Genomic DNA, 24,326 nt, shown 5'->3' with positions numbered 1-24,326 from the left:
ATAATTAAAACATATATATATATATATATATATATATATATATATATATATATATATATAAATATATATAGTTAAAGTCAAAAGTTTACAGTGAGTCGATTTCTATGCACGCAAGTAATATTGCACGTAATCTGTTAATGTGTTTGCCACTCTTAATTTAACGTTACAACAGAAATAATTATACATTAAAATATATAATTTATGTTATCTGGTTTGTTTTTAATTTAATCGGTCAGTAGAAAACAGATATAACTTTTGAAAAATACCGATTCAACTTTACCTTTACATATAATAATCCGGTCGAGTTAGACATTCGACGTTACATACATATTCTTATCAAGCTGGAATCGTTTAAATTACAATTGTACATAGAATTTGAATATTCCCCATCATTCCCGTGTATGGAAAAAAATTTTATTCAAGGTCAAAGGTCAAAAAAATTAGTTTCTTGCGATTTTCTGCGAAACGGTGAGATTTTTCATGAAAATACCTCAGACAAAAATTGTAGATCATAAAGTTATCTACAAAAAATAATTCATTACTTTTTTTCTCCCGAACCACCGTTTCTGAGATATAATGATACAAAAAAATTGTAAAAGTTATAATCCGGTCAATTCAGACATTCGAAGATACTTAGATTCCCATCGAGCTGAAAATCAGTAAAATCGTTTAAAATACAATTGTACATAGAATTTGAATATTCCTGATCATTTCCGTGTATGGAAAAAAATTTTATTCAAGGTCAAAGGTCAAAAAAATTAGTTTCTTGCGATTTTCAGCAAAACGGTGAGTTTTTTCATGAAAATACCTCAGACAAAAATTGTAGATCATAAAGTTATCTACAAAAAATAATTCATTACTTTTTTTCTCCCGAACCACCGTTTCTGAGATATAATGATACAAAAAAATTGTAAAAGTTATAATCCGGTCAATTCAGACATTCGAAGATATATAAATTACCATCGAGCTGAAAATCAGTAAAATCGTTTAAAATACAATTGTACATAGAATTTGAATGTTCCTGATCATTTCCGTGTATGGAAAAAAATTTTATTCAAGGTCAAAGGTCAAAAAAATTAGTTTCTTGCGATTTTCTGCGAAACGGTGAGATTTTTCATGAAAATACCTCAGACAAAAATTGTAGATCATAAAGTTATCTACAAAAAATAATTCATTACTTTTTTTCTCCCGAACCACCGTTTCTGAGATATAATGATACAAAAAAATTGTAAAAGTTATAATCCGGTCAATTCAGACATTCGAAGATACTTAAATTCCCATCGAGCTGAAAATCAGTAAAATCGTTTAAAATACAATTGTACATAGAATTTGAATATTCCTGATCATTTCCGTGTATGGAAAAAAATTTTATTCAAGGTCAAAGGTCAAAAAAATTAGTTTCTTGCGATTTTCAGCAAAACGGTGAGTTTTTTCATGAAAATACCTCAGACAAAAATTGTAGATCATAAAGTTATCTACAAAAAATAATTCATTACTTTTTTTCTCCCGAACCACCGTTTCTGAGATATAATGATACAAAAAAATTGTAAAAGTTATAATCCGGTCAATTCAGACATTCGAAGATATATAAATTACCATCGAGCTGAAAATCAGTAAAATCGTTTAAAATACAATTGTACATAGAATTTGAATGTTCCTGATCATTTCCGTGTATGGAAAAAAATTTTATTCAAGGTCAAAGGTCAAAAAAATTAGTTTCTTGCGATTTTCAGCAAAACGGTGAGTTTTTTCATGAAAATACCTCAGACAAAAATTGTAGATCATAAAGTTATCTACAAAAAATAATTCATTACTTTTTTTCTCCCGAACCACCGTTTCTGAGATATAATGATACAAAAAAATTGTAAAAGTTATAATCCGGTCAATTCAGACATTCGAAGATACATAAATTCCCATCGAGCTGAAAATCAGTAAAATCGTTTAAAATACAATTGCACATAGAATTTGAATGTTCCTGATCATTTCCGTGTATGGAAAAAAATTTTATTCAAGGTCAAAGGTCAAAAAAATTAGTTTCTTGCGATTTTCAGCAAAACGGTGAGTTTTTTCATGAAAATACCTCAGACAAAAATTGTAGATCATAAAGTTATCTACAAAAAATAATTCATTACTTTTTTTCTCCCGAACCACCGTTTCTGAGATATAATGATACAAAAAAATTGTAAAAGTTATAATCCGGTCAATTCAGACATTCGAAGATACATAAATTCCCATCGAGCTGAAAATCAGTAAAATCGTTTAAAATACAATTGCACATAGAATTTGAATGTTCCTGATCATTTCCGTGTATGGAAAAAAATTTTATTCAAGGTCAAAGGTCAAAAAAATTAGTTTCTTGCGATTTTCTGCGAAACGGTGAGATTTTTCATGAAAATACCTCAGACAAAAATTGTAGATCATAAAGTTATCTACAAAAAATAATTCATTACTTTTTTTCTCCCGAACCACCGTTTCTGAGATATAATGATACAAAAAAATTGTAAAAGTTATAATCCGGTCAATTCAGACATTCGAAGATACATAAATTCCCATCGAGCTGAAAATCAGTAAAATCGTTTAAAATACAATTGCACATAGAATTTGAATGTTCCTGATCATTTCCGTGTATGGAAAAAAATTTTATTCAAGGTCAAAGGTCAAAAAAATTAGTTTCTTGCGATTTTCTGCGAAACGGTGAGATTTTTCATGAAAATACCTCAGACAAAAATTGTAGATCATAAAGTTATCTACAAAAATGAATCAATACTTTTTTTCTTATGAGCCACTGTTTCTGAGATATAATGATTCAAAAAATTGTAAAAGTTATAATCCGGTCAATTCAGACATTCGAAGATACATAAATTCCCATCGAGCTGAAAATCAGTAAAATCGTTCAAAGTACAATTGTACATAGAATTTGAATGTTCCCCATCATTCCCGTGTATGGAAAAAGGTTTATTCAAGGTCAAAGGTAAAAAAAATGAGTTTTTCGTAATTTTCAGCAAAACGGTGAGTTTTTTCATGAAAATACCTCAGACAAAAATTGTAGATCATAAAGTTATCTACAAAAAACGTATTAATACTTTTTTTCTACCAACCACCGTTTCTGAGATATAATGATTCAAAAAGTTGTAAAAGTTATAATGTTTCAGATTTAATGTTGTGTTTAATGGCTATAATGATTGCACGAGAAATAATAATAATTTATTTTATAAACTTATGATAGTTCTTACCAGTCAATAGAAATTTCTTATAAATACTAACAAGTCTCGGTTCATTTCAATGTTGTAAAAAAAGTTTACTGTTGAAAATATATTGGTGAAACCATTAAATACAACTTTTACAACTTTTTGAATCATTATATCTCAGAAACAGTGGCTTGTAGGAAAAAAAGTATTCACACATTTTTTGTAGATAATTTTATGTTCTACAATTTTTGTCTAAGGTATTTTTATGATAAAACTCACCGTTTCGTCAAAAATTGCAAAAAACTCCTTTGACCTTGAATAAGATTTTATTTTCAATTGTATATCAAACAATTTTACTAATTTTCAGCTTGATTGGAGTTTATGTAGCTTCACTCTTTTTTTGGTCTAATTTGACCGGACTATAATAACTGAAACTGGTACGTTCTAGCATAGCAGTTTAGTTAAACATATTGAGTGTTATAACGATATAATTTTCAAAATGCGCATGCGATCGGTCCCTAAACTGATTCGGAATTTGACCCGCGAACAAATAAAACTCAACACGAGCGCCCATAATCACCTGAACTAAATAGCTTAAATCACTTAATAGCCTGGGAGATCTTGAAATGTTTCAACGGTTTCGACATATAATTACTCAATGCTATTTTGCTTTATAGTTCAAAATTAATCTTAAATGTCTAATGAAAGTTCTGCTGACTAAATAGTTGAAATTAGAGTAAAAAAAAGACATCTTGAGACCTGAAACATGGCAACAAAATAAGAGGAAGCAGCTCTCCTTCAAGGACAACAAGTTACGCGGAATAAGATTGAAGACTTGGTGATATCGAGCTTCCACCACATCCAGCATTTAGTCCGGACCTAGCAGCGTCAGATTACTATGTATTTAGAAAAAATTTAATCCGAAGAAAATGCAGTACAATTTGTTAATATCATCATCGTTTAAGAGCCTACCCCATCCTCTGGTCATTTGATATATCCAAACTGGAAGAGCATTATAACCAGGGTATGTATCTAAACCTAAAGAAGAGCTAGTGGCGAGATATGACCTGTCTTTAGGTACAGGTATGCTTTTATATAAAATGACAGTAGCCAAGTGGAGTTTAATTACCGCGGACGACACCCCGTACGGCAGAAGATCTGAAGAAACTATAGTTGCCCAATAATGAGCCTTCAATTGAATAGCCTGTCCTACAAGGAGGGCTTGTGTGAAAGCGCTGTAGTACTGGAGAGCTATAAAAAAATCAAAACCTGAAAAAATATTTTAATAATAAAAATTATATGCAACTTTGCCCCCGTATAAACTTTGCACCTGTGAAAAACTGTTATAATTACGAGAAATCGAGATTTATTTGACAGTTATGACGTTTTTACAACAAATACTAAATATTTAATAATAAAACTTGATATATTGACATCTTTAACGCAAATTCATCAGAGTCGTTTAGAAAAAAATATGATTACTATTTTCAAGTTTAGATAAATTTTGAAAATGCTTACGTAATTAATTAAAATCTATTTAAAGATTAGTGTTTATTTATAACCCAAGGGATTAAATTATAATTATCTCTTTTATAATTCTATTTTTATTCGTGAGAGAATATTAAAATAATAAAGCATTCGGAGTCCATAGGCGTATCAATTCCATTAGTAGACAGTTAAAATATTTTTTGAGGTTATACCTCGAATATTTTCGTGTGAATCAACAATTGTATAATTATAATCAATATATTAATATATGGGGTGTACACTAATATTTTTACCTAATTAACCTGCTTATAACTAACTAAACAACTGAAGGTTAAAGTATATTTTATTCTAAAATGTTTTATTTTTCCTCATGTTAAAAACATTGTGTCATACTGGTTATTCAGGGTGTTTTACGGGACTTGATGCCAACAATAATACTGTTTCAGAGTTATAGGCATTTAAAGTTGCAAAATCAGTACTTATTTGAGTATATTTTATAAATTATACAATGGAACATATTATGAATTTTCAATGGATGACTACGTATGTCTTTTTAGTGTTTTTAACGAAATAAATAATTCTACACTACTATCTGAAGGCCAGGGGTGGTTCATACTTAATGGTTAACGATCTGTAACTTTTACAGGGACAACCTGTACAATATGTAGATTTTTAGATCGTTGTACATGCCAACGAAACCGTTCGCTATAAAGAGACATTCTGAAGAAAATTATCATGAATGTTATTTAAAATACTTAAAGGAGGTATTAAATCAAAATCAAACATTTCTAATTGAACTGCCTACAAACTGAACTTTAACAAATGTTCGAAGTGGACACCTTGCACTTCTATACACTTCCGAAGTCTTCTGGGGATATTTCTTTGCACTTGCAAGAGCATTCCAAGATTCTGCCTCATAGCGTCTTTATGGAAGTTTATTCTATCGATTATTTCGTTCGTTTTGTTTACCAGTGCTGCATATACCAAGCTTTTAAGATATCCCCAACAAAATGAATCCAGTTAATTAACTTAATTCACAACTTTGTAAAAACTATTTATTAACATAAAATAGATTACTGTTCTCGCTGGATGTCAAGTCTATTAAAAACACATTCGATTGCAAACTAAATTTTTGCTATCTTTTGTTTGTACAGGTCGTCCCTGTAAAAGTTACGGATTGTTAACTATCAGCCGGCCCTGGCCTTCAGATTTTTTGCGACAAGTCCCGGAACACCTTGTAGAGGATTCAAACTACGACATTTAAACAACGTTATGTTAATAAATAATAATTTTAATTGAAAACCTCACCATCATCATCTTTTTTCCAATCACACAAAAAAAATTAACTCACGTTTTTTTTATTAAGTATATTCATAGTAACATTAACATATTATTGATTTGATTGAAAGTGAAATCATAAATTTGAATGAATATCTCAATTTGAAAACTAGTAAGTGATTCCAGTTTTTTTTTTTGGAACTTTTACTTTCATTAACGTTTTATACCAATATTAATAGTACTCCTGCCACCTTTTAGAGAATAGTAGAAGCCTTTTAGAAAATATGAAAACATGTCATTCAAATTTGCAGTTTTCTACCAAAACAATATGTCATCAAATGACAAATGTCAACGTCAATACAGAACATATTTTTTTAAGGTTTGAATAACGATCAAATGCAATTTTTTCTTATCGTTATCAATATTCAGTGAGGAACAAAGTAATATCCGGTAATATTAAATTATATCTGTGACAGGATGTCTAAGCCTAAAGTTTTAATATTAGGAGGTATATTAACAATAAATATTTTTATTCGATTTGATTCATATCAAATTTTTTAGGTTGTGGTTTTATTGGCCGCAACTTGATCGTCTATTTAGTCAAAAATGATCTCGTTAGTGCAATAAGAATTGTTGATAAAGTACCACCACAAGTTGCCTGGTTAAACGATGTACATGGGGATGCATTCAAAAATGAAATTGTTGAATTTAAGAGTGCTAATTTAATAAATATAGGTAAGTAATATATTCAATATACTATAATAATATTGAAATTATAAGTTTATACATAATTATATTTCTTTCAGAATCTTGTAAAAGTGCTTTCAGTTCTTCTGATGATACTGTATGGGATCTCATTGTAAACTGTGCAGGTGAAACGAAGTCTGGTCAAACAGATCCTGTTTACAATGAGGGTATTTTGAAATTGAGCTTAAATTGTGCCAAAGAAGCTGCCCTACAAAAAGCCAAACACTATGTAGAACTATCTTCTGGTAATATGTATTCATCTGAGAAGACTTTACATAAAGAAGATGGACCGATTGAACCCTGGACTTTCGTAGCTAAATGGAAAAGACAGGTAGGCAATATCTTCATATAGGTAATTTTTACTAAGATTTTTATGTGGTCATAATGCAATTGTAAATGAGTTTGAATAAGTTTGAAATTTAGACTTGAGGTTGATAATTTATTCAAATATTAAAAACAATTTTGCAACATTTCAGTAGTGTAAAGAGAAGGGTAAATATGAAAAAATTGGGATTTATTTATATTGATATCAGAACATATTTTCAGGAATTAACCTAAAAGCTTACCACAAATTCTCTAATAAGAAAAATATTTTGACTTTCATATTTGTTTCAAAAGCTAAAGTTTTTATTTTTGAAAGTTCTTGCCTGCCATTATATTGGTTCCCCTTTTTATACAATTGTCAGCTCATAACTTCTTATTAACAAAGTATGTGGTGTTGTATATCAAAAGAAAAAACATTTAAAACAAAATAAAATGACATAATTCCTATCTCTCTAGCTCAATTAGGAGAAAATCAATGGTGATATCAAAATATGCTGGTTTTTTGTTGGCAGATTTTTAGAAACTTTACATAACCATAATTTTCAAATCATTTGAGATATTTGAATAAAAATAACATTTTTCTCAATCTCTATTAGGACAACCTTTATACTAAATTTCATTGAACTCTGAGAGGGTCAGGTTTATGCCCCGTGTTGATTTGAAATAAAATTCCCATTGTTTTTGTATCATGATATATACACGACGTATATGAGCCTTGAAAACCAGAAAAAAACGGGATTTGGGTGAACCAACCCCTGTTGTTTTTGTATCATGATTTATTCAGAGTGTATATGAGCCTTGAAAACCAGAAAAAGGACGGGAATTGAGTGAGCCAACCAGGCATAGCAAATTGGTGTTGGTAGAGCTCAAAAATCTTCTGGCTGATCTCGAAAATTGCATCATACAATTGAAACAACATGTTGAACCTCCCTCGTAACTGCACTCTTACGGGCTCACATATCTATGGTTGCCCAACTATTGAGAGTATGTTACAATGTGTTCAAAGATAGTCTTTCCTTACGAGGAATATTCTTATCCATTACTGTTTGCTCTGACTTCCCTCCAAAAATCCGTTCAGTATGATGGATAGAAAACAACGAGAGCTTCGCTGTCGCCTATAGCGACTGCCCGCTTTCTCCCGCCCTCGTAGATTTGTGACAAGAAAAACCGTATAAGTAACATTTGAAACGGAAAATAGCCATTCTCCAACTAGCAATAACTTGAATTGAATTTACGGAGGTCCTTAGAAAACTTTGTTTTTTCATTAGCTATATTTTTGTTCTGGATGATTTTGTTGATAAAATGAAAAGTTTTCAAGTTTTTCATGAAAAATGATAAAAAATATGCGTTTTTTCAATGAAAAATGAGCAGTTTCAATCATTGATAACTCTAAAAGTACCAACTATAGAAAAAACTTTGTAGATTAACAATAATTAGAGTAAGTCCTGGAATACACTGTATTGTTGCAAGGAATATATAATCAAGTTAAAATAAATATATATTCTGTATGAATCTTATCACAATACAATGAATCATATTTTTTTTCTATAATCAGAAGATATACAATTAAAAACAGGAAATTAAATGGTAATCTATACAGACCAAATTACATATGTTAGAACAAAGTGGTCAAGAACCTTTTTTTCTGTTGCATAATTATATAGTATTTTCATCAATAGACTTCAAAATTTTGAATTTTTTGCCAATAATTTCGACATTATTTTAAAAAAAACCACCTATCAACTCTTTTGACTCGAGTTGTGCACTGTTTTTATAGCAAAACCATTGTCTCTAGAATATTCTCGTAATTTCTTCAATCTAGAAGACTTCAGAAAATTTAATAACTGTGTAATTATGTACGAGGTTTGTCTGGAAAATACGTATAAAAGTTTAATACAAACTTTATTTTTACAACGCAGTTTCCATTGTTTATAACATTGCTGAAAGTCTTCAGATGTGATGCTGTTCAATTGCCGTGTAGTTTCTGCCTTGATGGCTTCTACATTTTCCAAGTGCCGCCCCCAAAGCACCATTTTGCATTTCGAGAACAAGAAGAACTCAAATCGGGTGAATAATTTCTTTATTTCAAGTTTTTGTGTTGGATTTCGTGATTGATTGTTGTTTTTAGGACTGAAAGTTCGTCAGCTATCATTCTGCTGTCTTTAAAAACACAGGCCTGAATTAGTTTGACATTATCATCAGAACTCTATATTGACGGACGTCCTGAGCGAGATTCTCCTCTCACTTCTGCTCAGTCTTCCCAGAACCTTTTTAACCACTTGTTCACAGTTTGGTTCCTTCAGAGAATTGTCTCCGTAAACTTGTTGCAAACACTCAAAAACCTCAGTGCCACTATTGTCTTGCTTTGCAAGAAACTTGATGTTGATGCGCTGTTTCTCATACAGAGAGAGAGAGAGAGAGAGAGCTTGCTGAAAGTCTTCAGTTGTGATGCTGTGTTGCCGTGTCGTTTCTACCTTGATGGCTTCCACATCTCCCAAGTGCTGTCCAGGAAGCACCATTTTGCATTTAGAGAACAAGAAGTCACAAGGGGCGAGCTTCGAGCCAAAAACTCACGCACAACGAGCGAAGTGTGAGTGGGAACATTGTCGTGATGAAGGATCTGCCCTATACTCTATCAATATTGAACAGTTGCGCTCGTTGAGCCTCAAATTTATAGAATTAATACCTTGCTATGTGATACGTCATTATAGTTGTTCTATTTTTCATATGATTTGTTATTCGTGTAGTTTGAAAATTACTTATTGAATTAAAAAAATATTATACAGGGTGCAATATTCAATCTTGAAATTGATTTTTCCAAAGCCGGTCCAGGAATTTCTAAATTTAGTTAATACCAGTCGAATATTTGATAGTAGTGTACTGCATCATGAAAAAGTTAGAAAAACAAATATGACCAATTGAAATTTATGGACAATTTAACAAAAAATCAATCTGCAAATTAATAAAGAAGAGGAGTTGACACTTTTTAGTAGTCACATGATATCCTTGACTCTATATATGATAAAAGTATGTAAAATTCCTCATAACTCACCCTGTATATAAATAATTTAATTATCAACTACAACAAACACTTCCAAAAATTACGCTCATTTCGAAATAGTTGATGTACGAGGATGGTTCCATAAGTATCTGACCCAACAAAAATTTTGGAAAAAAATATATTTGAAATCTTTGACCACCGAGTCATTTTTACAAATATTGGAACAGAAAATAATACGAGAGGGCTAAATCTGGCGAATAGGGTGCATGAGGTAGCAATTCAAACTTTTGGCCATTGCAATAACGGATGTGTGAGCTGATGCATTGTCTTGATGAAACAAAACTTTCTTCGTAGCCAAATGCGGCCGTTTTTGCTTGATTTCTTCTGTCAAATGTTGTCATTAGTTCGCATAATACTCGCCGTTGATAGTTTTTCGTTTTTTCAAGTTAGTCAATGGAAATTATCACATGCGCATCCCAAAAAACGGTCACCATGATCTTGCCTGCAGATTTTATTGTCTTTGCCTTTGCCGTTCCATTGTGAGTGAACGCGGCACTCATCTCAAGCACAGCTTTCTCGTGTCCAAATTTTCAGTTAAGGAATAGTCTCACCCATAGTAGAATCTAGTTCAGCTTCTATATTGGTTGGGCTTATGCCTTTCAAATAAAATTTTTCACTGAAGTCACTGAAAACCTTCACTATTGATGGGTGCCAAACAAATACTAAACAACGTGGCGTGTTCAAACTTGAAACATATGTGGATGGATTGTGTACTTTATAATATAACAACTACCGCCATCTCTATGTCAGACTAGGTACTTGTGGCTTCGTACATAGTTAGTATAAGTGTCCAAGATGAGGGTGTCTGTAGCTTAGGTATAATAATTTAATAAAAATAACTCGAAATGATATTTAAAAACAAATTGTAATGTAATTAACAGAAATTCGACAAAAATTCTATTTATATTGCTTGAATGATATGAATTAGGTTGAGAAGAAACTGACCGAAATACCAGACTTAACTTACACCGTCCTCAGACTACCAATAGTATATGGACTTGGCGATAAAAACGGGCTTATGCCGAGAATAATCGCTGCTTCTATATACAAACATGTAGGGGAAACTATGAAATTATTATGGAACGCAGATTTACGAATCAGCACTGTCCACGTAAATGATGTTTGTCGGGCTATTTGGTTTGTGGGAAATAGAGAAGATACAAATGGACAGGTAATATATTACTACCCTAGGTAATCGAGGTTTAATCATTTTTTTCATATTCATCTTTTTAAGCCTAGTTTTTTACCTTTTGTGTTGCTGATTCCTAGTTTACCAAAATTCAATTAATTAAATGATAATGACTTAACACTCCTAATAGGGTTACGTCTTCCTATATCCATTTGTTGGGATGGATAAGTCCCAATAATCCTTCTCACTACTTCCTTCCAAAACTTCCTATTTCCTGCCAGTTTCATCGTTCTCTGTGAGGTTTTCACCACTTAGTAATTCTTCAACAATTTCATCGTCTGTCAGCGACTGGAAGCTTGGATCATCGCTGTCCACACGTAGCCACTCATTTCATCCAAAATTTGATGGATTTCGATTTCATCATTGGATGGTTTCAGTAGTTTATTTTACGCATTATGCAAGGTGCAGCTTTCAACTCTATTCCATGATGCGACTAACATATAACTGCAATCTTTAAAATTGTTTTTTTTTTGCACGTAGAAAAAATAGTTTCTTCGTCATTTGTATCACCCAAAAACAGACGACGAATGAACTGGCTTCGATACAGTTAGAGAAATTACATTAGGGGGCAAAAACTTCACCACAAACATATCACTCACCTTATTCAAAGTTTCGGGTTTTGACGGTCAAAAAGTAGAAGAACCTTGCCTGCTATTCCGCTATTTTCCTGAAATGAACAAATCGTTGTTTTGTAATCTGGAGCAGGGGCTTCTTTTTGAGACACCAACGACTTAGATGGCAAAGCTTTCCAATAAAGATCCAACTAAATCGAAACCATATTCTGCAACTTCCAAGATATTTTCCAAGTTCTCGGAAAAAGAATCTGCTTCTGGAGCTTCAGCACTCAATTTTTCACCGTGAATTTCAATTTGAAATACCCCATGTCGTAATTAAAATTTTTTTTATCACCAAACTTCATGTTTAATTCTAATGCTGTTTCACTTAAAATGGTCCTGTTTTGGTAAAAACCAAGTGTAAACAGTACCTTCTACCAATTCACTTTCCGCTTTTTTATAGTTTTACGATTTGAATTGCCCGCTTTTCTGTGAAAATTACGTGTGTACTTGATGGTTGACTCTGAATTATTTTTTTATTCCTTTCCATTCACCATTCCTTAGTTCTATTCAACTTTTTAGCGAATTTTCTTATTAACTTCTATTTTTCTCTCTCTTTCTTCATTAAGTCTTCATTAATATATTTCAAGTATAAACTATGAAAATCAAAAGATCCAAGTTTTACTAATTTTCTTGTTATTTTTAGATTTACAACGTTGTAGACGAGGCAGATTCGACGCAAGGTTCGATCTCCAATGTACTATCTGATTTATTTAACGTAAAAGTAGATTATTACGGTAATCTGGTATCAGCAGTAGTGGATTTGGTAGGCGCCGCAGACGATGCCAACGACAAACATCTAGCTCCTTGGGCAGAAGCTTGTAGACAAGACGATATACAAAATACGCCTCTATCACCTCATATGGATTCAGAATTATTGCTCCATAAACATTTAAGACTCGACGGTAACAAATTGAAGCAATTGGGCTTCAGTGTTTCACAACAGCAACCCACCGCTGAAAATATTAAAGAGATTATCGACGATTTTGTAAAAATGAAAGTTTTTCCTAGATCGTTGGCTCCTTAAATTCTTTTTTTTTTTTTTAATTATAATCGATAAGATTGTATCTAAGTAATAAATATTTTTGTATGTATCATGAAACGTGGCCTTAATAATGTTATTCTGGCTGGGTTTCACCAATTCCTGGTTTCCTGGACAACCAACTGATTTTTTTTTGTTTGAATATAGTTTGCTTCTTTTACTTCTCATAAAATCCTGTTGTAATATTTAGCACCAGCTTTTTCATTCTCGATATATTGTCTAGAGTTTCTTTGGACTTATAACTTGCCTCTAACTCCTAGTCAAGTTTTTGATGAGCTCATTTGATACTTTCGCTCTATACTTTCCTTTTAGTAAGTGCAAAATATAATTGTAGGTGTTGTTTACAGTGGTTTCTATATTCCGAAATAACTAAACTTCTTCCACTATTATATCCAAATTTATTCATAAAAGTTTTTATTTCTTCTTGGTCACTTGTTATTAAGACAATCCAATTAATGCAAAAGTCTTTTTCGCCGTCAGTAGGACTCAAAGGACCCTTCTGCACGAGTATATTGAATTGATACTGTCATTTCTGGAATTTTTGGGTTTTCTCCTGCTTGATCCTTCCCTATGTTCTTAAAGTTTTCCTCTCTGTCGTCATACGTGATTTTTGTCTCTTCTTCCAGTCCCATCTCTATTATCAAAATTTTTTCATTCAATAGTCACGATTTTTTTCTTTTTCAAAAGAATTTTTCCACTTTTATATCCAAATTTATTCATAAAAGTTTTTAGTTCTTCTTGTTTGTTTTTTATTAAGACAATCCTATATACAAAAGTCCTTTTCTCAGTCAGAAGAACTCAAAGTAATCTTATTTAATAGTATATCTCTAATATTGTTAATCATTATCCTTTCAGGAGTTTTTTTGGGTTTTTCATTGATTTTATTGCTATTTAGTGCAGTAACATAGACAAACCGGTGCACTACTTGATACTGTCCTATTTATTTTACAATTTTACTTTAAAATGATCATTATTTTTGACTTTTCTAAATATTTTCCACTTTTATAAAAGTTATATTTGTTCTTCTTGTTCCCTTGCAATTAAGACAATTCAAAGAACTTTTTACAGTCTGAAGGACTCACAATACTCTTCTCAAGCAGTATATATATATATATATATATATATATATATATATATATATATATATATATATATATATATAATTAACATTATCCTTCCAGGATTTTTTTGTGGCTTTTATTTGATATTCTTGTTTTTTAATAATTTTTTATTGTAAACCTAATGGGGATGTACCCACAGAGAAGGGGAGACGAGCGAGACAAAAAATAATGTTCTATAAAAAATCTGGCAAGATCTAGAATCTGATTGAAATATTGAAAATTGTCTTATAAAAAAATGAATCTCCCGCTATACTGGAGGGTAGTCCACGCCCTCTATAGGTTCCGTAGACTTATAATCTGACCCCCTTCCCAAAGCACGCTGCTACCTACTAATAGGACAATTCAATATACTCTTCTATCCTTTTTGCAGTCAAACTATTCTTCATCGGTACACATTGTAATATGAGTTAAATCATTATTTTTCCATGACTTTTCCTTATTTTTGTTTTATTTTTTGATTATAGCCTCGTTTTATTTGTTGTTAATAGATCCAGGAAGACAAACTAGTACAGTACTTGGACCTACTCCGTCCCAATATTGCTACTAGGACAATTCAATAAATTTTATCTAACAATAAATGTAAAATTTTGTATATGGTATAAACTTTACCATTTTGTGCTCTTCTTAACGTAAACTGTTAAAGATTTTATTATAAACTGTGATAAAATGCCTTTTCGGTTTTTCCGCTCATTAAAATTGTAAAATTATTTTTAAAAGTAGATAGAAGTTTAGCGGTGCTATTTTTGTTTAAAAGTTCTTGTTATGAAAATTGCACTGTTTTCAAATTCGGTACTTAATTTTTTACTATTTTTTATGAATCGTGATAATCGTTTATTCTATCTATTTGTGGAAATGAAAAATTTATTAAATGTTTACACATTGTGTAGTTACTTTATATGTGATTCTAATGTTCTATTTACACTTTTATATTCAAATATTTTCTGTAATATCCACTGTTAAGATTGAGTCTTATCTTATCGTTAAATTTAACTGTAACTTTTTTCGAAACGATGTATGTTCTTTTCTACGATATTCTCGTCTCCATATGTATCCAATATATGTATATATGTGTTTTATTCTTATGATAATAGAAATTAAGTTTTAAATCATTCCCTTTATCGCAATCTATTTACTCTTCATCTTATTAACCTGTTACTGCTTTCTATTAAAGGAAAAACGAAATTGTAACATTTTAGAAGGAGGTAATCTCAAAGGAACATACATCAATACCACCTTCAGAATCAGTATGCTACTGTTTAATAGTTTATTGTACTATTTAGAAAAGTGGAAAAACACACTTATTTAGATGTTTTTTGGTGTTCCATAAGCAATATTGTAAGACATCTACTAAATTGTACCGGTCACTAATTTTTCACTGAATGTTCTGTCTACAATTTACTTCCTACATCCAATCATATCATTTTCCACGTCCAACGATTTTTTTTTGATAAATATTTTCTTCACTAGCCTCATTAAAGATTGTGTTTGCTAAGTAGTACTTATCAAACTTTTCCGTTTTTAAATAATGATTTCTCCAATCTTCTATCCATTGCACCTCAAATAATTTCATTTTTGTCGCCGATTTCTACATTATCCTTCTTTTTAAAGTCTACTTCCATCCTTTGCTCATCCAACTATATTTTTTGCTCAGTGTCTTCTTTATTATTTCATTTTAATATATTTTCACTTTTTTCTTATTAACTTTCCATCTGTTGTTTGCCCTATTGTTTCTGTCACTTTTGAAATCCATTTTTTCTCTTTGTTTTCCTTTTTCAAAAGTTCTATACCTTCACTATCCTTCTTCGAAGATTCTTTTTTTCTATTTACTTTATTATTCATTTATCCAATTATACCATTTTGGTTAATGGTTTCTCCACTATCCCGTGAATGCTGTCTCCAATTTACTTCTACCAACCAATCAAATTCTGGATGTTGTTTTCTTCGATGTTCTTGTCCAGAGGTTCTTCTCTTTTTTTCTATGGTTTACTTTCATATTTTCCACGTCTAATAATATTTTCTGTCCAATTTTTTCTCTTTCAAAACTTCTTTACTGTTTATCTCGAGTCCACTTTCATCTTTTGCGCATTTAACCATTTGTTTGCTCGAAAATCCCTTCACCATCTCTCTTCAAACATTCTTTTTCCTATTAACTTTACCATTTTCTCTCTCCTTCAATTTTTGCTTAACGATTTCACCATCATCCTGTAAATGCTATCACAAATCGACGTCTTTACTTTGAACCTCCACTCATTTCATATTTAGTCGTAAATTTCTACATTATCCTTCAATCGCTCGTTCGCCGATTCCTTCACTATCTCTCTTTATGGATTCTTTTTCCTATTTACTTCTCCATTTACTTACCAAACCTTCCCAATTTTGGTAAATTATTTATCAATCTTCTAAATGTTGTCTCCAACCTACCGCTATCCTCTCCAATCTGCTTCTTTTTGAAGCATTGAACCATTTCCTTTTTGGACTATTTTCATCCAAAGCTTCTATATCCAAGTTACTTAACCATTGGTATCTAAAAATTACATTTTTGCTGGTTTACTTCTTCACTTTCCTCCTCTAAATCTTTCATCTCTCACTTTAGTTTTACCCTTTTAACAATCAATCATTTCATTATTGGTCGATCTTCTCTTCGCTACCCTGCTCCTCCTTTCGTCTTGGATTTTTTTTGTGATACGATGATCCTTGGATTGCCCTTTGCTTGTATATAAAAAAATGTCCTCCGATTCCTTATCGAAGATTATTACTAATGATGTCTCAGTTAAAGTTGTGTCGTTCTAGGATTTTCCAATAATATCTAGAATAATCGAGATGGTGTTGGTTCGAGGGACATTATGTACTTAAATTCTATATAGATTTTTATAGATTGCTACAAATAAAATGCTAAAGCGCTTTTTTGCTTCAATTGCTATTTTTGAAATATATTTAAGTCGACGTTTCCATAGTTTATAAGTTTCGAATATTTTTGAAATTTTGCTCAATGTTTAATCAAACCCCACAATTTTTTTAACGAAGTTAGTATTATTACGTTAAATATCAAGTATTCTAAATTACTATTATACAAAAAATTGTTCTAAAAATCATACTGAAATTTTCAAAAATTATTTTTTTTTGTAATAATTTAAGTAATTAAGTGATAACCTACATTCCAGTTTACTATAATTTGTTAAAGTGTCAATTTCAGGATAAAATTGCTCAATTTTCACCCTTTGCGGTTATCAGTACTGAGCTTTATTTTCGTACTGTTATAAACTAAATATTATATTGTTATTGTATTATATCCGTATTAAATTAAAATTGTGTTTTACTCACCTTGTTCAAATCATAAAAACAATTCTAATAAAAAAACGTCTAATTTCAAACTCGTTCCCTAACGTGAAGTCGGTCCTGCTCTATTATGTTTATAGAATCTCAAGTTTTGCGGATGCGGCAAGCAAATCCGATATTCTGCACCAATTTCTTGATATTGTTTTTTATAATTTAATTTCAGCATGTTGTGGCCGATTGTATATAATCAATTTCTAGCAGGGCTTTGTTTGTTTACATTCTAGAAACCGAATTATCGAGAAATCCGTTTTGTATAAATAGGAGCTTATTTTGTCAGCTAGTCAGTAAATAATTGGTTGTCATAATGAACGTATCGAACTAAAACATAACTATTCACTTACTGATGTAATTATTTAAATGTACCGTATACTTTTTACTTAGTTAAGGAATAATAGGTAGTAGTGTTCGGGAAAGAAGTGCCTTGGCAGCTGATTCCACACTTCTCCAAAGAAAGGAGTTTCGATAAATGTACATTCTGAGCGTCTGCAGGCATAGTCGATGTTCATAAGTCACGTCTGCCTGTTGAATATGTCTTGCAAATACTGTGCTCCATGTTGAATAGCCCGGAAGAGCATTTGCCGTGATAGTATCGGTAAAACAGTCAGATCAACGACCTTTCTTCAATTCTCTATACAGTCCAAGTTTTTTTTTTAATTCTGGAAGTCGAATTGCTCTCTTTTGTATTGAATCTAGCATCCTCGCAGAATGTTTGGGATCTGTGGATAATTTAGTGAATAGTGAGTAGTTTATTGTATATTGTTTATACCAACTGCCCAACCACGAGAGATTTGTAACCCATACCTATAAATAAAAAATAAATTTAGTATCCATAACTTATCCCCCTCTCATATTCGATCAGGATTACTCGGAGACGGACAGAGATGCAATTACGAGATAGAATTTATGTTACGATTTTTAAGATGTTGCAAACAGGGAAAAATTCGTTGGGGAAAATTCATTGCAATTCGTTAATATTTATCTCAACGCTCAAATCTCCTCGTCTAAGTGGAACGGGAAAGATCGTGGTAATAAACGTCATTGTCATGAGTGCTTAGTGGAATGTACCCTAAATTTGTTTCTAGGTTAGGATCCACAATCAGCTGATAGGTGATCTACCCGATCTAGTTATCGACAATTCTTAATATTACATTACAGCAGCAAACATTAAATCCAATCCGTGAACGTGATTGCTTAGTGGAATGCACCCCTTGAAATGCATAAGATCATAGTTGCCGTTTGATGTCGCTGTTTACTGATCGGTCTGACGTTTGTGACTTTCAACATAAACGAAACAAGAAATATCACGAAAACAAAAGGCAGTACACACTTCAAAAAGAATAAGAATATTTTTAGGTTAACGGTAGCAAGCACGTCAAGTTTATGAATCGGCCTTCAAGTAGACTGATATCTAAAGGGAAGAAATAATAAAGTTCAAAAAACCATAGACAAATGAAACCCCAGTCAGTTAATCGTACTTACCCTCCGCTCTACCAGATCGAAATGACCCTGGCAAAATAATAATTTATTTTATAGAAAAATCGATCATGGTTAGCTTAGTTTTTATTTGTGCTATAAAAAAATACCATTACATAATTTGTTTCTCCAAAGATCATAAATCAATGAATTTTCTATGTTTTCTCCACTCTACCTAATGGTGCAAATTAGTTATTGATTACTCATAGGTAGTACAGATGGAAACAAAACGAATCATGTGTGGTTTCTTTCAAATTTTAATTAATTTTATGTTGAACAGCCGTTGAAAAATAATTTTTTTCTCAGTTTTGAAAGGGGTGCAAATAGTAAATTTGACATTATTAGATGGTATAAATCATAGTTTCAAAAAAGTTATATATTATAAAAACAACTACTTGCAGAAAATTCAAAACATAGAAGTTGATAACATCAAATTCTTCTTTCTTTTCAAATGTCATATTTTATAGGTTATGTTTTGTTCATTTTTAAAATAAAAATTTATGTATGTATTTAATAGTAAATTATTTAGATGCAGTTTGGCAATTTTTTAATAGTATTCCATTGATTTAGTTGATATAACTGTAAAAAGAGATGTCTCATTCAAGAGAAGATAGTACAGAACCTTTACCTTCCAAAACTCGAAGGAAAGAATTATACGATGGCGGAGGAAACACTAGTAATTCTGAAATAGAATCGTGCCAAATCATGGTAAGAATTATTGTTTAAACTAAATAGCTAATTATATCTTGACAAAAATAGTAATTGTTAATTGCGTCTTATTAAGTGCGAAGTATTGTATGTATTTTCTTTTGTAATTATTTAAAAACTGATTAAATGGACATAAAGTTATACTTATTTGATTCAATACGAAGTTATATTTATGATATATCATTCTAAAAATTCAATACAAATACTACATAGCGATATTATGTATATTTAGTTACATATTTTTAGTCTATTAAATTAGTAATTCAATAAATTAGGGAATTATGTTTCTTTTAGGTGGACAACTCAGAAAATGTTTTAAAAGTTTTAAAAAAGTTATATTTTGAAAAAGAAATGTGTGATGTCTTCCTTGTAGTAGGTAATAAAGAATATGGTGCTCACAAATTAATTTTATGTGCTTCTAGTGATGTATTTCAGGTAATAGAAAAATAAGTTCACAGGTATGCTTTGGGATAATCAATAAGGTATTTTAGGTGATGCTTATGAAACCAGAATGGTCAGAATGGCATGAAAGTAGGGTTCAATTGCAGGAGATGGCAGTATGTGAACCTGTCTTCTCATTATTTCTAGAATATTTTTATACAGGAAAAATTATGATTACCCATACTAACGTTATGCCTATTTTAGCTCTTGCTGATAAATATATAGTCAAAGTAAGTAAATTTTTAATAAGGTAGGAGCACCAGAACCTGACAGTACACCTATAGCTGACACTTTCTAGTTTAATTCTTAAAATAAAGAAAAGATGGGTGTGTCGACTTTGCATACATATATTTTTGATTCGTATCAGTGGTTGACAAGTTATAGGTACAATAAAGAATATGCTGTGTGGCAAAGTAGTCAAAAATAAATTCGGGCAAAAGCCAAAGGTATGGAGCAAAAAGCAGATGTCTTTAGCTCTATCTTCTTTACTTATATCAATTATTTAAATTTATAGCAGTTTTCAACATTGAATAATGGGACCATAACGTTGGTGATTTCCATTGACATTGGCTTAACTTTTTCGATAAATATGCAATAAGATCATTTTCCTTGTAACTTTTAATTTTTTTAGTGTTATACACAAACATCCTCTGCTCTCTGAATAATACAAATTTCTTTAGTCGCAGTCCCTTCATTCTGAATTATTTACATTTGATCAGAAATGACTTAGATCTTATCATTGTTTTAAAATTTGTTTTACCAATAACACATCACTCAAGAAATCGTGTGACTAACTAAAAGAAAATATTTTTTTACCACAAATCGACTTTATTCATCATTAATCTCCTCTAAGATCAATCATTCCAACGCTTTTATAACTTCTCAATGCCGTGCTTGTAGGTTTTGTCTTCTGCCTCAAAATAGGCAAATAGTTTGTTTAGCAGCTAAAGTTAGTTTATAATAAAAATCATAGCGAACAGAACGAAATAGAAAAGTAATCAGTGAATTTAAATAAATTAGTTAAATCAAGTTGTGCTTAAATAAATTAGTGAGTAAGAAACAGTGCCTCAAAAAGACTGAAGTGTCTGTCATTGGTGCTCTTACCTCATATAGTAGCAATACAAGGTGGTTTAATCAACATATATAATTTTTTTTGGGTATAGTAATACAATCATCTACATAAATTGGCTTATGAGTAGGAAGACGTAATACTGAACACACTGTTGACACCACCACTCGTAATTACACTGTCTGCGGCGCGTTTCGATCACCAAGTTATCGTCTTCAGGCACTGAAGTTAAACTAAAACCTATCAACTTGACTTGAGGGGTAGCACCACTGTAGAGCCCGGTTTTTTAAGATCATTTCTGGAATTGATTCTTATAGAGCGTTCAAAAACAAAATGGCGTCAATACAGAGTTATAAGCATAAGACATTCATATAATAACAAAGCATTCACTTAGTTTAAACTCAAAAATTGTGGTGGGGTATGTCATGCAGTATTTCTGTAGGAGATACTGCCCTCAAGGCTTGTATAAGGTACTTACTGCCTTTAACTAAGGAATACCTAATAACAAGTTGAGTTACTGGAATTTTCATGGTCCTCCAGACTAATGGATGAAAGCTTACTACTTTTTAGCTTTGTAAGGTATACTTATAATTGTTTAAGGAGCCTATAGAAAGAGGAAATTCGAAAATGATGAAAATTGGAGATACTGCTCAAACATTGTGTTCAGTATGAATAACATCAACGGTTCAAAACATTCCAATTTAGTAACAAGTAATGGTCGGAATATCAAGAATCAAGTCAATTAGTTCATAAATTTTCTTGACTTTTTTTTCTTGTCAATTTCAGAGTCTGACTAGAATATGTCTATCGTACATGTGCAAACACGTTCCTCACGCAGCATTCCACAACCAACTTTTCTCGTGGTTGCAATACTCGACGGCTTGCGGTCATTCGAAAGTATTTGAAACATGTCAAAATTACATCAAATGGAACTTCGAAACAGTAGCAAATACTCCGGATTTCAGTAACTTCGACATAGATATGTTCACTAAGATATTAGAACAAAACGATATCGTCGTTCACAACGAAATGGTGTTATATAACTGCGTAGTTCGATGGTTGGATCTCCAACGGTTAAAATCGTACCAATCGGACTTTGAAGATATCGAATTTAAAACTATAACCGAAAAAATTATGAAATTTATAAGATTTCCGATGATGTCACCGAGGCAATTGGCGAATTTACTACTTTCCCCTATCATAAAAGAACATAAAGAATTTTTCGTAGATAGAATGGCGTTGGGTATGAAGTACCATTCTGGATACATAGATCGCACTTCAACTGAAGACAATCACTTGTTGATCCCTAGATTATACACTTCAGATAGCTGTAGTGCTCTGTTAACCATCGAAAATTTCAACAGTATCCCCAATTACCATACCAGCACCTTCGTTTTCTCTTCGTACCTTTCAGCTGCCGAACACGAATCCCATAAAATAAACGAATGGTTAGTGGATTTGTACCCCAAAGGGGTATGGTTCAAAAAGTGTTACCTCATAGTTTGGCAAGGGAAAGTGGAAGTACCTGAAGAAATCCTCACCACCGTCCGGTTATCCTTAACCTGCAGGGACATGTCAGTACCGAATATGCGAGTTAAAATATCAGTTTTAATCTACGGTCTTCAAGGAGGAGTCGAACATGTTATGGAAGTGAGGGAAACCGTTCACCATTTTACTGTACAAGATCGTACAGTGAATATCGACAATTTGATACCGTTCCAGGAGTTGAATAGACCAGCTGTTGAAGCTCAGGCTCAGCCGAACGAGACTTTGTATCTCGTAGGGACGAATAGGGATACGTTAAAGTTGAATTTAGTGATAGCGCCGATTATGTAGCGTGGGCTATTGTTTTTAACAAAGTACAAATTTTATTGTTACGGATAAAATATTTTTATTAATAAAATGTTTAAATGAAACTTGTTTCTTTTCAATTATTGTCTATAGGCGCCATAGGGACACAATTTGCTCACATAGAACAGGTGCCATACAAACCATAATGGCCAGGTGCATCCTTGGAGAACAACAGCGTTGACCTCAAACCTTTCTGTGGTGAGTCCATCGATAGCGATCTAGATGGATCGGTCTTTGTGAAAGCTACTAAACCAGTCGATAATTGAGGAGAACAAACCGTACGATTTTAATTTATTTAAAAGGTTGACATGTCAAACCCTGTCAAAAGCTTTCGATGTGGTCGGGATTCCCCATATTTCTCAATAGCTTCACTCCATGACATAAGCCAAGAGATCCCCGGTTGATCTATGTTTACGAAAGCAGTTTTGATAATCGCTGATGATGTTAATAGACTCAAGATTTGCTGGTTAACGACTTTCTACATGACCTTGGCAATGACTGGGACTGAAGCAATCCGGATGGTAGTTGTTGGGAACCGTCTTTTTTTCCCGAAAGGGCTTCCAATATGCAGGGAAGACACAACTTTTATACGAGTTAGTTCAACTACGTTTTTCTTCAATAGAATTGACGGTATTCCATCGTGGCTAATTACTTAATTAATGTCCAATCCATTGTGAAGTTTTGTCACGTCTCCATGTTCAAATTGTATTTCCGGCATCGATGTACCTACTCCAGGCAGGCCGGGTGGTAGTTTTTCCAGCTTGCAAGCCGGTCTCGGCGTAGATGGATAGAGACACCTGGCATGAAACACGGTCATGGCCATCACGAACGATCCGAAGTGCAACTGGTGCATAGAGAAGGATAAAACTGGATACCACGGAATCTGTGAGTGCCCAGCAATGATACGAATACGATTACAACACTTGGATAAGCCTCGGAGAGGACAAGGAGAGTTAGTCGTGATCATTACCTGATGTGAACCGGTAGTCGTGGTAGTGGGAGTAGTCAATGATCACAAATAGATCGGTCGTGATTACTCCGGAGTGAACACGACCGGTTTAGTCGTGAAACACCCACCAAATGTGAAGTTTATAGCGTAGCAAATATAAATGTAGACTTGGATGCATTCTAAAAAAGTATTTGTAGCCATTTTGATCTTCCAAAGATAGTTCTCGACATATATTATTAGTGGTACTAAGAGTATTTCGTTTTTTCAAACGTTGTAATTCATTAATTAAATGTTCACACACAATTTTTGCACTTTCCTGTTGAGCCATCGTTTCTGGTCGCGACGCCTTTCAGAAACTAATTCGTAGTCGTAATTTACGACTCCGTGTGAACCCGCCTTTATACTGGCGTCATTCTCAACTAGTTTCAGACAAACTTTCTAGTTGCT

General features: G+C 32.1%; 2 protein-coding genes across 5 annotated transcripts in view; both read left to right on the top strand.

The window, feature by feature from the left end:
- LOC130895393 (uncharacterized) overlaps nt 1–17,358 on the top strand; it is a 35,074-nt gene extending 17,716 nt beyond the window's left edge. The window contains exons 2-6 of one of the 2 annotated variants that reach the window (XM_057802642.1): nt 6,334–6,462; nt 6,516–6,689; nt 6,761–7,032; nt 11,015–11,257; nt 12,536–17,358. In XM_057802642.1, the coding sequence (XP_057658625.1) occupies nt 6,432–6,462; nt 6,516–6,689; nt 6,761–7,032; nt 11,015–11,257; nt 12,536–12,916 (1,101 nt within the window). In that variant the 5' untranslated portion in view covers nt 6,334–6,431 and the 3' untranslated portion in view covers nt 12,917–17,358. Of the gene's footprint in view, nt 1–6,315; nt 6,463–6,515; nt 6,690–6,760; nt 7,033–11,014; nt 11,258–12,535 lie in introns of those variants that run through there. The other variant, XM_057802643.1, reaches the window with a different exon arrangement.
- A 1,704-nt stretch (nt 17,359–19,062) lies between these two features.
- On the top strand, nt 19,063–22,995 carry LOC130894902 (BTB/POZ domain-containing protein 17). 3 transcript variants are annotated; one of them, XM_057801935.1, is made up of 5 exons: nt 19,097–19,187; nt 19,432–19,569; nt 19,864–20,004; nt 20,061–20,240; nt 21,866–22,995. In XM_057801935.1, exons 2-5 carry the CDS (start codon nt 19,453–19,455, stop codon nt 22,913–22,915), a joined length of 1,488 nt encoding a protein of 495 aa, XP_057657918.1. In that variant the 5' UTR covers nt 19,097–19,187; nt 19,432–19,452; the 3' UTR covers nt 22,916–22,995. The 3 variants fall into 3 exon arrangements, with proteins under 3 accessions (XP_057657917.1, XP_057657918.1, XP_057657919.1); XM_057801936.1 differs by lacking the exon at nt 19,097–19,187 and adding an exon at nt 19,305–19,363; XM_057801934.1 differs by having other exon boundaries at nt 19,063–19,569.
- Nucleotides 22,996–24,326: the final 1,331 nt, after the last annotated feature.

Source organism: Diorhabda carinulata, chromosome 6, assembly GCF_026250575.1.
Source record: "Diorhabda carinulata isolate Delta chromosome 6, icDioCari1.1, whole genome shotgun sequence".
In the NCBI taxonomy this organism is placed as follows: Eukaryota; Metazoa; Arthropoda; class Insecta; order Coleoptera; family Chrysomelidae; genus Diorhabda; species Diorhabda carinulata.
This window is presented reverse-complemented; position numbering and strand designations above follow the sequence as displayed.